The sequence below is a fragment of the Paramormyrops kingsleyae genome, chromosome 25, assembly GCF_048594095.1.
Source record: "Paramormyrops kingsleyae isolate MSU_618 chromosome 25, PKINGS_0.4, whole genome shotgun sequence".
NCBI classification, from domain to species: domain Eukaryota; kingdom Metazoa; phylum Chordata; class Actinopteri; order Osteoglossiformes; family Mormyridae; genus Paramormyrops; species Paramormyrops kingsleyae.
The window spans coordinates 32,515,748-32,530,700 of record NC_132821.1 but is presented as its reverse complement, the minus strand read 5'-3'; the positions used below and the strand labels follow the sequence as shown (position 1 = coordinate 32,530,700).

At 44.9% G+C, this 14,953-nt stretch overlaps 1 protein-coding gene across 2 annotated transcripts; it reads left to right on the top strand.

Annotated features, from left to right (window-relative positions):
- Positions 1–568: 568 nt before the first annotated feature.
- Positions 569–14,675, top strand: slc44a1a (solute carrier family 44 member 1a). 2 transcript variants are annotated; one of them, XM_023812483.2, is made up of 16 exons: positions 569–1,124; positions 1,688–1,777; positions 2,381–2,523; positions 3,040–3,176; positions 3,359–3,452; positions 3,804–3,973; positions 5,297–5,386; positions 5,910–6,049; positions 6,736–6,922; positions 7,625–7,793; positions 8,669–8,825; positions 9,229–9,312; positions 9,423–9,560; positions 10,002–10,238; positions 11,164–11,238; positions 12,644–14,675. In XM_023812483.2, exons 1-16 carry the CDS (start codon positions 1,101–1,103, stop codon positions 12,665–12,667), a joined length of 1,959 nt encoding a protein of 652 aa, XP_023668251.2. In that variant the 5' UTR covers positions 569–1,100; the 3' UTR covers positions 12,668–14,675. The 2 variants fall into 2 exon arrangements, with proteins under 2 accessions (XP_023668251.2, XP_023668250.2); XM_023812482.2 differs by having other exon boundaries at positions 570–1,124; positions 11,164–14,675.
- The last annotated feature ends 278 nt before the right edge of the window (positions 14,676–14,953 follow it).

Sequence of the window (14,953 nt, the reverse complement as noted above, 5' to 3'; positions counted from 1 at the left end):
ATTATGTGTTATATATAAACAAGAACCTAATGATTATTCATATACCACCCTTATTTAATAATTTACCCGGAAATAATAGAAAATCTACATTCTTGTCAAAAACAGCTTAATTCAGCACGAACCAGTTATCGTCAGTGTACCTGTGGCAAAGTGTTTTGATATAGGAAAAAATGTACGTTTCGTTCTTAAATACTATGTCCACGATTTTAAAAAGTACATTCTAATCAAAATGTCCGTCAGAATTCGCCATTGACCCCTAGCACGAACAAATATGCAGTTCAGATATGCTTGTTATTACGAATGGTATAAACCTATAGATCTAGTGTAATCGGGGCGATTAGACCGAGAACTCATCCGAACTTAACTAGGCATATTAGATTAACTAAGGCCTAATTAAGTTACCAATATTTGGATGGGGACAGTAAAAGCCCAGAAAATGAAGACTATCCGCAGTAAAGCACAATTAGTGACTGAATCTACCTAATTAATCAAGTGGGAAAAAACGTGCATGTAATATAAGGAACATGGCTGAACCGAAGTGAAATTATCTTACTTCCTCGGCCCAAAGGCACCAGACTACGCTTGAATATATAATGTAAAATAAATTCGGCAGTGAATTAAAAAGTTAAAGTACGCATTTGCGCCGTTACAGCGCATAAACAGTTTAATAAGCGCCCAGCATCCCGACGCTTTACGCGCACAGCCCTGCGGGCGTCGCCGTTCTGGATGCGCGCGGTCCGCCGGTATCCCGGCAAACCGCTGATCGTTTAAAGTCTCACCAAGTTAGAAGCGTTTTTCCGGATACACCTGCGGAAACCGCGAAGAAGCAGCTCGGCACTGCGCTCTGTTACCGGATCGAGTCGCCGCTCCTGTCTTCGCTGACCCTGCTTTCGGCTTCGTGCATGTCCGGTCCGGTCGGTTCGGCTCGGCTCGCCTCAGCTCGGCTGGGAGTGGACTTTTTTTTTGTTTGGTTTTGCGAGCCGTCGACGTGATTTGTAGTACATGCAGGGCGATCGGGCGTTTTCAACTTCACTCAAGTTTGTTTTTTTTTCGTCTTATGTTTAAAGTTTTTGTTTTAGCAGATTGAAAGACCAACTGCGATGGGATGCTGTGGCAGCGCCGAGGTAAGAAATCGGGATCCCGAACCCACTACGAGAAACCTTGTATGCATTAATATACTTGATTTGGAAAATAAATATAGCGTTGCAATTCATATCATCCAGTGGACGTTGGATGACGGGCGCGATGCAGGTTTTGCAGAAGTTTAGTGTTGTTATTTCCGACTTGATGAAAGAATATGTAACGTCTACATGTGTTACATGTTAAAGGCAGTGACATAATGTAGTAATAATAATAATAGGCATGTGTATGTTAAACGTGCATATCAGTGTGTCGGCGAAGAGCTTGGTTTCGCAAAAATGATAATGACCTGGTTCCTATATGTTGTCGAGCGGCTTGCCGCAAAGCCTGAAGAATATTCCGTGACATGCTCCTAAATAATTTAGTGATTTCGAAAAAAAGATCCCAGAATACAGGCTGTTCACTTCAGTTGTTTTCTAGCAGATATCTTGCATTATATTGCTGATCGGTACCGTCAGCACGTCGCCCGTGCGTGGTCAGGTGGCTGTGTTTTTTATTGTTTTGGGAAGGCGTCGGACCTCTCGCATGTATGTATTTATGTCCACAGAGGCCAAAGCGAGAATGGAGACCTTTAGAGGAAAGATCCTGCACGGATATTCCCTGGCTCATTGTATTCCTGCTGTTCTGCTTCGGCATGGTGAGTCTCAGACGTGGTATCTGCTGTCGGACGCTACACTGGCCGGATCCTGCTGTAACAGCCCTGCGCCGGACCTGATACTTATTTAGTGCGTCCATCGTGCTTGGATTATAAATGATAACTATACATTAACATTTAAATCCTGTAGTAACTGATACGTTTTCCATGTGTATTATGCAAGGACATTTATATTCTACTTTCCAGTTCTTTCCACTTGTCTGCCGCTTTCCTGAATAGGAGCGTGTTTGCGTTCCTAACTCCAGTCTCATCCAGTACTCGTAGGGAGCCTCGTAGATGAGTATCGAGGTGCTGTTAACGTGGTAAAGCAAGAATAGGCCCGTGTTTTGTACAGTGAAAATCCTCCTCGTAATGTTTCCGAACATCAGTGACCCAGATTTGCGTGCAGAGTAAAAGGAGAATCTGCTGGGATTAAAATAAGCATTTCAAGCTGCTTGATCGCGCACCTATTAGCCGCGTCTGTTTTTTTTTTTTATATTTATTCCTTTGATTTTGCAAGTCACCTCTTTTAAAGGAGAATGTGTATTATTATGGGTTGCCCCTGCTCTACCTGAGTGACTGACTGGCAGCGTTCGACTCTCTCAGATGTTCATCTGCGGGTTTGCCATCGCCACGGGGGCGGCGTCCAGGCTGGTGTCGGGCTATGACAGCTTCGGGAACACGTGCGGCAAGAGTAACTCGCCCATAGCCGGCATCCCACTCAGCGGCAGGGATCAGACCAAAAACAAGTGAGTCCTCAGCACGTAGTTTTCTTTTCAGTGATCTGTTCTGTTCCTGGGTTGTCATAGCAGGTGGCACAGTTACCCCCCACCTACAGGGTTAGGGGTTCGAATGCTTGTTCTTGGGGTACGGACTTTTTTCTGGGTACTCCAGTCCAAACACGTTCGGTTACTCTTACTGTTGTGTCTAAATTGCTGATATTAATGTTCTCAATTATTGTTCTCATTATTTTTTAGAAATTGTACATATTTAGTTTAATATCGTAGTACAGGGGTAGGCAACCCTAATCCTGGAGTGCCAGAATCCAGCAGGTTTTCCATCCTACCTGGTCTCTGATGAACCACACCTGATCTCAGACAGATAGTATCTCATCAGGTAGGATGGAAAACCTGCTGGATACCGGCCCTCCAGGATCAGGGCTGCCTGCCCCCACCGTAGCACGATCCTTTCACGTATTTTAGAACTTTGTATTCTGTTAAGATGTTTCTTCACAGCATTAAGTTTTTTGCCAACTCTTTACTTAGGTACGTCTTCTTCCTCGATCCCTGCAACATCGACCTTGTGCACAGGAAGATCAAATCCATGGCCCTATGCGTGTCCAAGTGTCCCGACGTTCCACTCATTTCACCCGAAAGCCTGAAGAATTTTGCTGAGCAGAATGGTGAGGTGTTCACACTGGCCTAAAACTTACTGCAGCCAAAGTGTTCTGTAACCGAAATTAATTTGTTTCTGCTTTGAGTTAGCATAGTTGAAAGGTTCATTCCTTCGATTAAGTGAATGTTTAGGCTTTTAACAAGTACTGGTTAAACTTAGTGTCAGTGAATGTTTGTATAATTTTTGTAGGTTCCTTACTCTGCTCATACGACTTGTCGCCTGATCAATACACCACAAGTCCAGAAAAAGCCACAAAATGTCCCAAGCTTCCTGTACCTAAAAGGTGAGGCCAGTTTTGTTGTGTCCTCTTTAACCTAAGCTGTCTTTTGACTTTGCTCATGGGAGTTTTACTTGCATGTACCTACACTTAATGTTCTGAGGGCAGAAGGAAAAATGATTGGTTCAGGGATATAACCAATCAAATTGGGGAGGAGGTGGGTCCAAGCAACTAGAGAAGGCAGGACCATCCAATCAGATGTCTTGGTCCTGCCTCCTCTAGTCTCTTTTTGATTGGTTATCTCCATGAACCAATCATTTTTATTTCTGCCCTCAGAACATTTTTGTGTAAGTAGAACTCCCACGAGCTTTGACTTTATGATGTCATAATGATGTCGCGCGTCTCACCCGAACACAGCTCGTCCCTGCCCATCTTCCATCGCTGCGCTCCCAGTGACGTCGCCTGCTACTCCAAGTTCGCCGAGGCCCTCATCACCTTCGTCAGCGACGACAGCACACTGCACAGGCTCATCGCCGGAGTGATGACCAGCAAGGAAATCATCGTGGGCCTCTGCCTCCTGGCTTTAGGTAGCTTCCCGCACACTGTCAGCCCCACTGCTCCTCTGTGGTTAATTCCGTTTTTAAGCTGCATCTCCAAACACTGCAGTTCAGTGCTGGTCAACCCATCAGGCGACATACACAGTACCAGCCAAAAGTTTGGACACACCTGCCCACAGAGAGGTTTATTTGTACTACATTCTCTGCATTTTCAAATAATTATAAAGACATCAAAACTATAACATATATGCAATTATGCACTGACCAAAAAAGTATAAAACAATTATTTGTTTGTGGTGGAGGGGCGGCCAGCTCTGTGGGTTAGGACTCAGAATGTTGCTGGTTCAGATCCTTGGGTCCGCAGAGGGATTCCACTATTGGGCCCTTGAGCGTGGCCCTTAACCCCAGTTGCCCCAGGGACTGGCTGCCCCTACTGTCCCCTCTACACCAGTTCCATGAGGTGGCCTCCTGGGATGCTTTTCCAGCTGTCCTGAAGGAGCTCCCACACATATGCTGAGCCCTCATTGGCTGCTTTTCCGTCACTCCCACACATATTCTGAGCCCTCATTGGCTGCTTTTCCGTCACTCCCACACATATTCTGAGCCCTCATTGGCTGCTTTTCCGTCACTCCCACACATATTCTGAGCCCTCATTGGGTGCTTGCTTTTCCTTCACTCTCTGGTCAAACTCTTCCAAAACCTTTTCTCCTGAGTTTCTCCAGGTCATGTGATGCGACACTGTCACTCTCCTTTGTTGGCGGCTTGGTGTGTCCAAACTTTGGACTGGTGCCGTAGGCAGCCGCTTAGGGCACCATCGTGTGCGAGGGGCATCACCTTCGCCAGTCGGTTTCACTTTCTCTGAAGGTGCTTCTCTACACGATCCTCGCGTCTGGGGAGGGGGTGCCAGCGGTAAAGCTTGCCTAGGGCGCCCCCCATGGGCTTGGACCAGCGCTGCTGCAGTCGCACACAACTACTCAGTTCAGAGTGGAAGAAAATATATCTGTCTGGAGTAAGCCAAGGTGTGACTGAACAGCACATTTCAACACATGTTTGCCAAGATGACTGACCCAAAGGGATTGTAAAATGGTCACAGGAAAGAAAAGACGTCATAAGTCAGGCCTGCCCAGACATAACTGATCGATTTAGTGGCGCACTATCAAACTTAAGTGTGTGTATTAAATTATTGCAGTTGATGCGCAGTGAAGAGAAAGATGTAGACATCCAGGCTGCATTATGGCTGAGAGCTTTGCTAATGCTAATGTGCTTCTCCCCAGGGCATCCTTTGTGTTATCGGCGCTAGAGTGAGGGCTGATGGCCCGTAATGAAATGCCTCGTCTCTCTCCTGTCCTGCAGTGCTCTCGTTTATCCTGATGCTTGTTATCCGCTACATCTCCGCTGTGCTGGTCTGGATCCTCACCGGAGTTGTGATCCTCGGCTCGTTGGGTGAGCTAAGATAACCCTCATTACCCTCAATTAGACTGCCGAACATGTGTTTCCAGACATCGGGCAATTTTGCATTTACACCAGAATGGATTTCAAGAAGAGTGTTTCCCAATGCAGTCCTCAGGGACCCACAGACCCGCATTTTTGCTCCCTGCCAGATGGCCCGCATTTTTGGGAGCAGCAACATGGAGCGTCTGTGGGTCCCACAAAGACCGGGTTGGAAAACACTTTTCTAGAGTATTGCTCTGAATTGTAGAGTAGTATGTCACCATTCACCACCAAAAAATGAATGCTAGCTTAGTGCCCCATCATTTAATTTTTTTTCACACAAAAGCTGTAATTTGTGGTCTAATGAATATCAGCTGGAAATTTTATAATTCAAATTTCTAGAAAAGTATAATAGTTTTTTTTCTGCACATTTTTTTCCCTCATTTTGTTTGTATTGATAATTGCTCAAACCCGGGTCTGTATGCATTAAGCTTAGGTGATGTGGGACAGGATGAACCTCTTTCTTTGTCTCCAGGAGGAACCGGTGTTCTCTGGTGGCTCTATGCAGATCACCAGAACGCCTTGACTGAAACCCTGGGCCCAAATGAGCTACAGGTGGCCCAAGACAATGTCCGTGCCTTGCTAATATATGCCATCGTCGCTACTGTTTTCACAGTAAGTGCTTTAGTTCTGATTTTATTTTTGTTTTGCTGTGTAAAACGTTAATATCACAGAGCTGTCGCAGAGTTTTACAGGTACACGTTACCATCACGACGCGCATTGCTGGAAACTCGACCCTCCCTGGTTGATTATTTTTTTTATTTTAATTTTTTTTTTGGGGGGGGGGTCTTTGTGTACAGGGTGGCATTCACTGTCCGCAAAGTATCAGTTTGTACCTTTGAGGGTACCATTATTTGTCACTGATGCTGTACCCTTGAGGGTCTGCGAATTGTACCTTAGCTGTAGGTAAATGTTCCTTTTGAGGTGCAGAAATGGACACAGAGGAACATTTTTGTGGTATTGGAGGGACATCAGTGTTTGTATGAAACTGTAAGATGGTACCATTTACTCTGACTGTATGTGCAAGAAGATGCTTTATAAATGTTTTCATATGAAGTAAATTACTGGAAAAGCAGAAGATTGCTTGGAAAATCCTTCCTCTCGCAATTTTATGCTTTTTTTTTTTTTTTTTTTTGTTTTTGATAGTTTACCACAAATGTAAAGAGACTAAGTTGCCTTGTGATCTGTGTCTTTGATCTTGCATTTTCTGTCACGCTTAATGTGTTTATGACACGGCCGGTTACTGGGTGTTGCTGGGGAGTTTCGTGTGTGGTTGTTGATGGTGGCCGTCTCCCGTCCAGGTGATCCTGCTCCTCCTGGTGTTCATCATGAGGAAGCGTGTGGCTCTCACCATCGCTCTCTTCCATGTGGCTGGGAAGGTCTTCATACACCTGCCTCTGCTCGCCGTCCAGCCGCTTTGGACCTTCCTGGCCCTCATGTGCTTCTGGGTCTACTGGGTCATGGTTCTGCTCTTCCTTGGCACTGCGGGTGAGGAGATAACGAAACGGGGCCTCACGCTCGCGCTCGGATTGCCTAAGGGCCCCTAGCATGACATCGGCATGAGTGCTTGGGTGTTGCCGATTTTTGAACCAACCGTTAGGGAGGAGCCCTGATCTTTGCTGGGGCCTCAGGCTGATGTCTGCATAAATCCGCCTCTGCTTACACGCACTCTGGCTTCACATGTGTAAGACCCTGTATCTGCAACGTCGAAACTGGCACAATATGGTGGTGTGTTGCTCTGCAGTTTTCGAGATCTGTGCCCATGTCCGAAAGGTTGTGGGTTCAAATCCCACGGCTAGCAGAATAATCACATCACCGTTGGGGCCTTAAGCAAGGCCCTTCAGCTTCATGAACCAGTTGCTGTATTTTTGACCCCATTAGCTGGTGCTCTTTGTTAGATTTTGGGCATGCTTTGAGCCCTTTTATGAACAGAGAGCACCATCTAGTGGGGGTTAGTAATACAGCAAATGGTTCATGAAGCTTCATTTTGCCATCATTACTTAACCCCAGTTGCTACAGGAACTCTCGCTGACCCTGCTGTCTGATCCATACATGTCAATTTGGACAAAAGTGTCTGCTAAATAAATGCAAATGCGAAGTATCGACACAAAACCGCTGGTACTCTATAGGTGAGGGTACTTTAGTTCTGCATTATTGTGTGCTGAATTGTGTGTGTGTGTCTGTCCTCAGGTAACCCAGTCAAAAACAACCAGACGGGTTTTGTAGAGTTTCACATGTCCGGCCCCCTGCAGTACACAACCTGGTACCACATCGTGGGCCTGATCTGGATCAGTGAGTTCATCTTGGCCTGCCAGCAGATGACGGTGGCTGGGGCAGTGGTCACCTACTACTTCACAAGGTTGGCGTGCGTCATACTAAGCACTAGTGATGGCCGAATGAAGCTTGAGGAATTGCTTGCTGTATTTTCTGAAGCCACTAGATGGTGTCTTCTGTTCAGAAGAGGGCTCAAAGCATGCCCCAAAGTAAACCTAGAGCGCCATCTAGTGGGGTCAAAAAATACAGCAAATGGTTCATGAAGCATCATTTGGCATCACTAAGCACCTACATTCCTTAATTAGCCTTAAGTAGCCCCCTCACCCAGTGGCCTAAAGTAACATTGTATACCTTGAGAAAACAATTGTGGGTTTTTAATTTACTTATTTGTTTATCTGTTTGTTTTACTCTGTTTTACACTTGAAGACCACTGCCCTTCAGGCTCTTGGTTACTTTGTCCTCTTGCAACCCAGCAGAAAAAAGGTTTTCGTATTAATTTTAAAATTTTAATATAACTGAAATGCCCAGGATGTCCCCAGCATTGTACGAGAACATGATTGAATATATGGTTTGTAGAGACCAGAGTCTCCTGTCCCTTGCAGAGGACAAAAACGAACTGCTGAATCTCAGGAGGACGTATTAGATGAACGGTTAGGCGGTGGGGTGCAACTACTAAGGGTGAATCTTAATATGCATACATGACCATACTTGTGTTCTTGTGTACCCGTTTTATGCCATCTTCCATTGACCAGGCCCAAATACTTAGAACACAAGTACAGAGGATTGTAAAAATCCATGGATGTTGGTCTTGCTCCGCCCTAAATATCAAGGATACGCCGGTTATGACCTTGCTATGCTATATAAACACCCCTCCCTAAAGGCTGGATGAGCGAGCTCTTTAGCGCCCCCTAGTGGTCGTCTCCTTGACAGTTTGATAGTCCCTTTGTTTCACCATCTCAGGGACAAGTCCAAAATGCCCGCCACCCCGATCCTCACATCCCTCTTCCGCCTGGTACGCTACCACCTGGGCACAGTGGCCAAGGGCTCCTTCATCATCACGCTGGTCAAGATCCCTCGCCTCATCCTCATGTACATCCACAACCAGCTGAAAGGAAAGGTACGGCCACAGCTGGTCTTAAGCTAGTGTGCAGACATTGTCCCTGAACATTCTGAGGATGGTGCTCCTGCTGATTCCTGCAGGTGAACATTGCTGCTGGCACCTTTTGGGATAAGTGGACTTGTCTGGGCTTGTCCGATGATCCAAGTGACACTTCTTTACGCTCTTTCTGTTGAGAAATGGTTTTGGTGATCGCAGTGGTGACATGAGCTTAAAAGAAAATCATGCAGAATTATAACCTGGCTTATTTCCAAGATATCGAATGACATTTGTGTAAAGTGAGGTGAAATGCAGTTGGGAGTTCAGTATTAGTGTGGTAAAGTTCCTCTCCTCCGGTTCATATGTACTTACATTGATTAAATATGTTAAATGCATAATCTGATTTTTGTTTGTCTCCTTTCAGGAAAATGCCATCGCTCGCTGTTTGCTAAAAGCTTGCATTTGCTGCCTGTGGTGTTTGGAAAAGTGCCTCAGTTATTTGAATCAGGTAGGTTTTATTTCCATTTAAGCATTTAAGCCACGTCTTGTACCTGCACCGGTAGCTGTCTCCTGTGACTGAAACGTCGGGCTGCGACTCGCCGCCTTGATCCCCCGCAGAACGCCTACACTGCCACGGCCATCAACAGCACCAGCTTCTGCACGTCGGCGCGCGACGCCTTCCTGATCCTGGTGGAGAACGCCCTGCGAGTGGCCGCCATCAACACCGTGGGGGACTTCATCCTGTTCATGGGGAAGGTGCGGCTCGGCGTCACGTAGCGGGAGGAGGCCGGCGACCCGGCTTCGCTCGTTTTTGTTCATTATGCTCAAGCATGCACATGTCGACCAAGGGGTGCTAGCCAGGGGTGCTGACCAAGGGGTGCTAGCAGTCAGACACGTTGCCGCCTAAATGCTGCAGACACTTTACCTGGAAATGTACTGTTCTCTCCTAAATTGCAACCCACCAATAGTAGCCTGTCAGTACAATTACATAATTGCCTCATTTCAATATAAAATGATTCATATTCCAGTATATATCAGTACACACACATATCTAATATGCTGACTGTTTGTTTTGGGGGTAGAAAAACAGTGGTTAAATTTTGAGCATCCTAGATGATGTCATGACAATAGTAGCTGCATGGTTGGTTTGTTGGTGTGCGTGTTAATCCTCGTGTTCCTGCTTCTGTCTGGCCTCAGATCTTGGTTGTGTCCTGCACGGCCTTCGTGGGGGTGTTGACGCTGAACTACCAGCGCGCGTACACCGTGTGGGTGGTGCCGCTGATCATCGTCTGCGTCTTCGCCTTCCTGGTGGCCCACTGCTTCCTCTCCATCTTCGAGAACGTGGTGGACGTCCTGTTCCTCTGCTTCGCCATCGACACCAAGCACAACGACGGCAGCCCGGGCAGGGAGTTCTACATGGACAAAGCCCTCATGGTGAGTTCTGTCCCCATATGGGTCAGTCAGAAGTGTTTTGTATTCTTCATATATATGTGGGTTCCAAACAATGCAGAAATATCTGTTTTCATCGGAGTGTATTTTCAAAAGTACTGTAAACGGGGAGGTACCGAATTTGCCGATTAAACGATACGCGCGGTAATTTGTTTTCGTGGCAACGCAGATGCGTGCAAATTTTTTTTTTGTGTCTTTGCGCTGCTATGACACGAAATTACCGTGTATCCAGTTAATACGTACTTCATTTGCGGTATACAGGTTAAAATGTAGGGTAATTCATTGTCATAGCTGCTTTATACTGGGAATGCGTACTTGCATACAAATCATGTGCATCCGAGTTTATAAAGACAAAGCAATCACACTCGCATAATTAGCAAGTAGGTCCCGGATGGGTCGTCGAGGTAAGCACCCAATCAGCGTCATTTGTTGATTGACGGCCACACCCCCACAACTGTCACCCATACCAGTCTGCACGATCTTCAGAAAATTGTATACGTTCTTGTGCCTCACATCTCCAGGGTTGGGGTTATGTGCGTGAAGTTTGCATGTTTTCTCTTGTGGCTCAAGCTTTTGTTTCCTCTGGGTACTCTAGCTTCCTCCTGCAATCCGCAGCCTAATTGGCATCCTCTAAATTACACACAGTTTATGATTTTGTGTGCATGCACCCTGCGCCAGACTGGAATCCAGGGTGTAACCCTACTTAGGGCCCTGTGCTGCTTAGGATTGGCTCCAGCCCCCCAACAACCCTGACCAGGATTGGTTAGAAGATGGATAGATGTGTTTTATTAGCATGCTCTGGTTATGAGATACCAGATACAAGGTCTAAGCAAGCAGCAGCACCCAGGTGCACCATAAGGCCCTCGGACGTTGAGGTGGACCTGACGCTCTCCTGCTTCCACTCTGGCAGGAGTTTGTGGAAAGCAGCCGGAAGGCTGGCCCCAGCCGGTCCGACGGCGCCGACAGCAAGGAGATGAGGCCCATGGTGAGTGAGGAGACCGCCGGACCCCCTGCATCAGGTTTTTGGCCCATGGGCCTGTAAATCGGGCCGTCTGGGAGAGCACTGGGCCGAGCAGCACGTGTCCATCGCCACTAAAGGGCCGTCGTTTCTAACTAGTCCAGATTCTATCCTTCATAACATGCTTTCAGAAAGGGATGTTCTCCCCATTACCTGCTGCATCTTATTTCCCTTATTTATTCATTTTTAAGTGGCTTTGGTGGTTTATTTTATTTTTAGAGCATGACTTTTACTGCCCAAGTAAACAATCTAAAACGCAAGTACTGTTGCATCCTAAGCTGTTGCGTGATGAAGGCGTGACTATACAGCTGGGATATTTATAAGTGTGTGTATATATAATAAATCTCTATTAATGAATGTTGCCATGGGTTCACTGTAAATGCCTTTCATTCTCAGTTTTAGTACTTTAACAATAAACAGGCTCGCATTTTATATCAGTATTTGATTAGATTGACAAGTTCTGTTTGGCTATAGTTTATTTTATCGGCCCATATAGTCAAATCACTAGCTTTTCCTCGGTATTGTCTCTCGGGAATCCAAAATGTTTCCATGCGGTGGAAGACAAATGTCTTTCGGTGACCAGTTCTTATTCGTGTTTCTCCACCTCACTAATTTGTTAAATTTCTCACCAATGTGCAACAGTAATCAAATGAGTGAGTCCTACAGCGTAGATGGAAAGTGATTGGTTCAGAGAGTGCATTTATTTGATTTATTTTCTTATTTATGTGTGTGTGTGTGTGTGTGTGTGTGTGTGTGTGTGTGTGTGGATAATCTCAAAGGAACGCTCATTGAAATTGCGAAGCTTGCCAAGTTTTGATTCCTATGAGTAAAATGTTTCAGCTTAACCTATGGATGGTCAAGCCAGACCATCGCTGTCTTTGGCGATGTGACAGTCGCATATGCATAACATGCGATGTTATTAACAATATGCATCATGCAGGCCTCGTTTCCATCCGTCCATTCTGTACTGCTCATCCAGTCCAGGTTGTGGGGGCAGTAGTCTGAGCAGAGGTGCCCAGATCTTCCTCTCACCAGCCAGCTCCTCCAGAGCGATACCAGTGTGCTCCCAGAATCTCTCCAGCGTGTCCTTGGTCAGCCCCAGGGTCTCCTCCTGGTAGTACATGCCTGAAGCACCTCCCCAGGGAGGCGGAGCCTAGTTTCAGCTAGGAGGAAAAAAGTGACGCATCAGATTTCTACTGTGATAGATGGTTGCAGAGAATATCATACCCGTTTTTTAAACAGGTTAAAGTGTGTGGGAAGATTTTATTTACTTTGAACAGAAGGAGCTGTGATCTAGATTGCAATGTTTTTTTGTGATAATTTGGAGTATTTTGACATAAAATAATACTTGACCTCCTCTTCCCTCTTCCAGGCTGGTGGACAAAGCTCAGCTTGACCAAAATCATCCACCAACTTTTATTTTTGTTGTTTTCAAATTTACTTTGTTACATTCCAGATGCTTACTGTATTTTTTTTTTAACAATGTGTAATATGTTTACTATGGGTTCACTCCAGGGAACATGAGATCTTAAGATGTACATTTAACACCTGGTGCAATTTCCAAGCATGACAACTGTGATCCACAGTAGCACAATTGTCAAACATACAGAATCACTTTTGGATCAGTCTTTCAATAAGTTCCATTGCCAGTTAATTTTTTTTAGATTTTAATATCACCACCCCCCCCCTACAATTTTTGTTTAATATCTTTTATGCGGGGGGGGGGGCAGCCAATTCATCTGGGGAGTTCAGTAAATGTCTGGGTCTGCACATGCTCAGTGTGGCATTTCAGGGCCTATTGGACCAACACCCCAGAACATTCTGTAAAGAAGACTAAGCAATAAGTGGCCGCAGTGGTCTTCCATCTCGCCCTGGGTTTTCGTCCGGCCCGCACCGCGACTGGACCTTACCGTAATGTGACTTCTTGCGAATTGCCTTAAGCGGTTCAGTAGGCTGTGTGCCCTGTCAGGTCCCAAAGCAGCCGTGTCCGTGGGATCCCGGCATGACAAACGCCACCAGGGGAACTGAGTTTGCCTTACAAAGTTCAATTTTTCTTAAACGGGTGGGAATGTGGAGGACTTGTAATAAGTGATGTAATTTGCATGCATAATTTAAAAAAAAAAAAAAAAAGTAGGTCAGCCAAACACTCTTGATTTAAAGGGTAAATCATATTTCTGGAGTTCAGGTCTGGATGGCTACACTCTGATCAGATTTTGGATTGTTGAGAATCAGTGCTTGTCGATTGGTACTGAAACACCTGAAGTCATACTTGCAGTGGCCTGATAGCCAGAAATCACGTTTACATACTGTTTCAGTTCCAGGATCATTTAGAATGTTCCCTTATTGGTCCAAATAAACACCTCTTATGCCATAATGTGATACGATGTAGTTCCAACATCAAACAGTAGGGTTTTAAGGTACTGAAATGTATGTTTGTGTTATTCTTTGAATTGCACTGGGTGGTCTGTTCTTACGATAGGAATTCTTTTTATTATGTGACCAAAGAGAGTGTTTTTGTGGAATGACACTCTTTAGAGACAATCTAGCTTAGAAATTCTGTTATGTGACCATATGGAATTGTATGAAGTAGACCATGAATTAAAGTCTCTCTTGCTGACTGATTTATATTTAAGGTTAAATTGCTCCATTTCCTCTGAATCATTTGCTGATAAAAGGCACAGACTAATTTAGACAAATGCTGAGATAATCATCTGAGTTTAGACTTATTTTAAACTTTTTTAAGCTATTTATGATAACTTTATTCCTAAATCAGTAAACATGTGGAGCACAACTATTTTGGTCATTTTAAGTTTCGGAGTGGCCGAATTTTCTCAGGATAATTGTGGGCAGCGGAATCGTGGAATGGTGAGAACTTCATTGTTGGCCTTAAAGCTGCAGCGCTATTGACAGGAAGTCGGTTATAAATCATGCTCAATGTCTTGACCCTGTTTGTGCACCAACAAAAAATCTTTAGTTCATTTGAGCACTGACACAGAATTCCTCTTTGACACTAATGTGGTTTTTGAATATACAGAACTACTTTTTAAACTAATTGCATTTTTTTTTTCTTGTTTCGCTTTGTACATGTTACTATTTTGGCTTTACGTTTACAGTTTGCTTTCACTGCAAGAACTGTGTGTATCTACACCTGCCCTTTCACCTCTATGCATTATTTTACCTATTTAATTTGTGGGGATTCTGGAATGGAAATGGGGGGAGGAGCCATTTATGCCATAAGTCAGAATGTTTCCTTGTTCTTGCTTTATCTTGTCATATACCTTTATTTAGGTCACTGAGGGGTTTATTAAACGCTTTAACTGCACGTCTTAATGGCAATAAGTTTGTAAACTTGCTTCCCTTATGATTCTTTACGTACATATTTTTAATAAAATACCAAAGGACTATTTGTATTGCTTTCTAAATTCTGTATACCAAAGGTTTTTTTTTTTTTCCAATGGGAGGAAGCGGCTTCCTTGTGTCACCATGGCAACCAGTGATCATGTCATTGAGGCGATAAGATCCCTGCTTCCTGTGCATTTAATACTATGCTGTCATCTTTCCTTCCCGATCCACCCTGAACTGTCTGAAACTGGTGACAATCTGGCAACTCCTAATGTCCTGAAATGGCTGAATATTCACAATCGTTTGAAAAATCAACAAAAATGCTTTCCAGTACTATAGA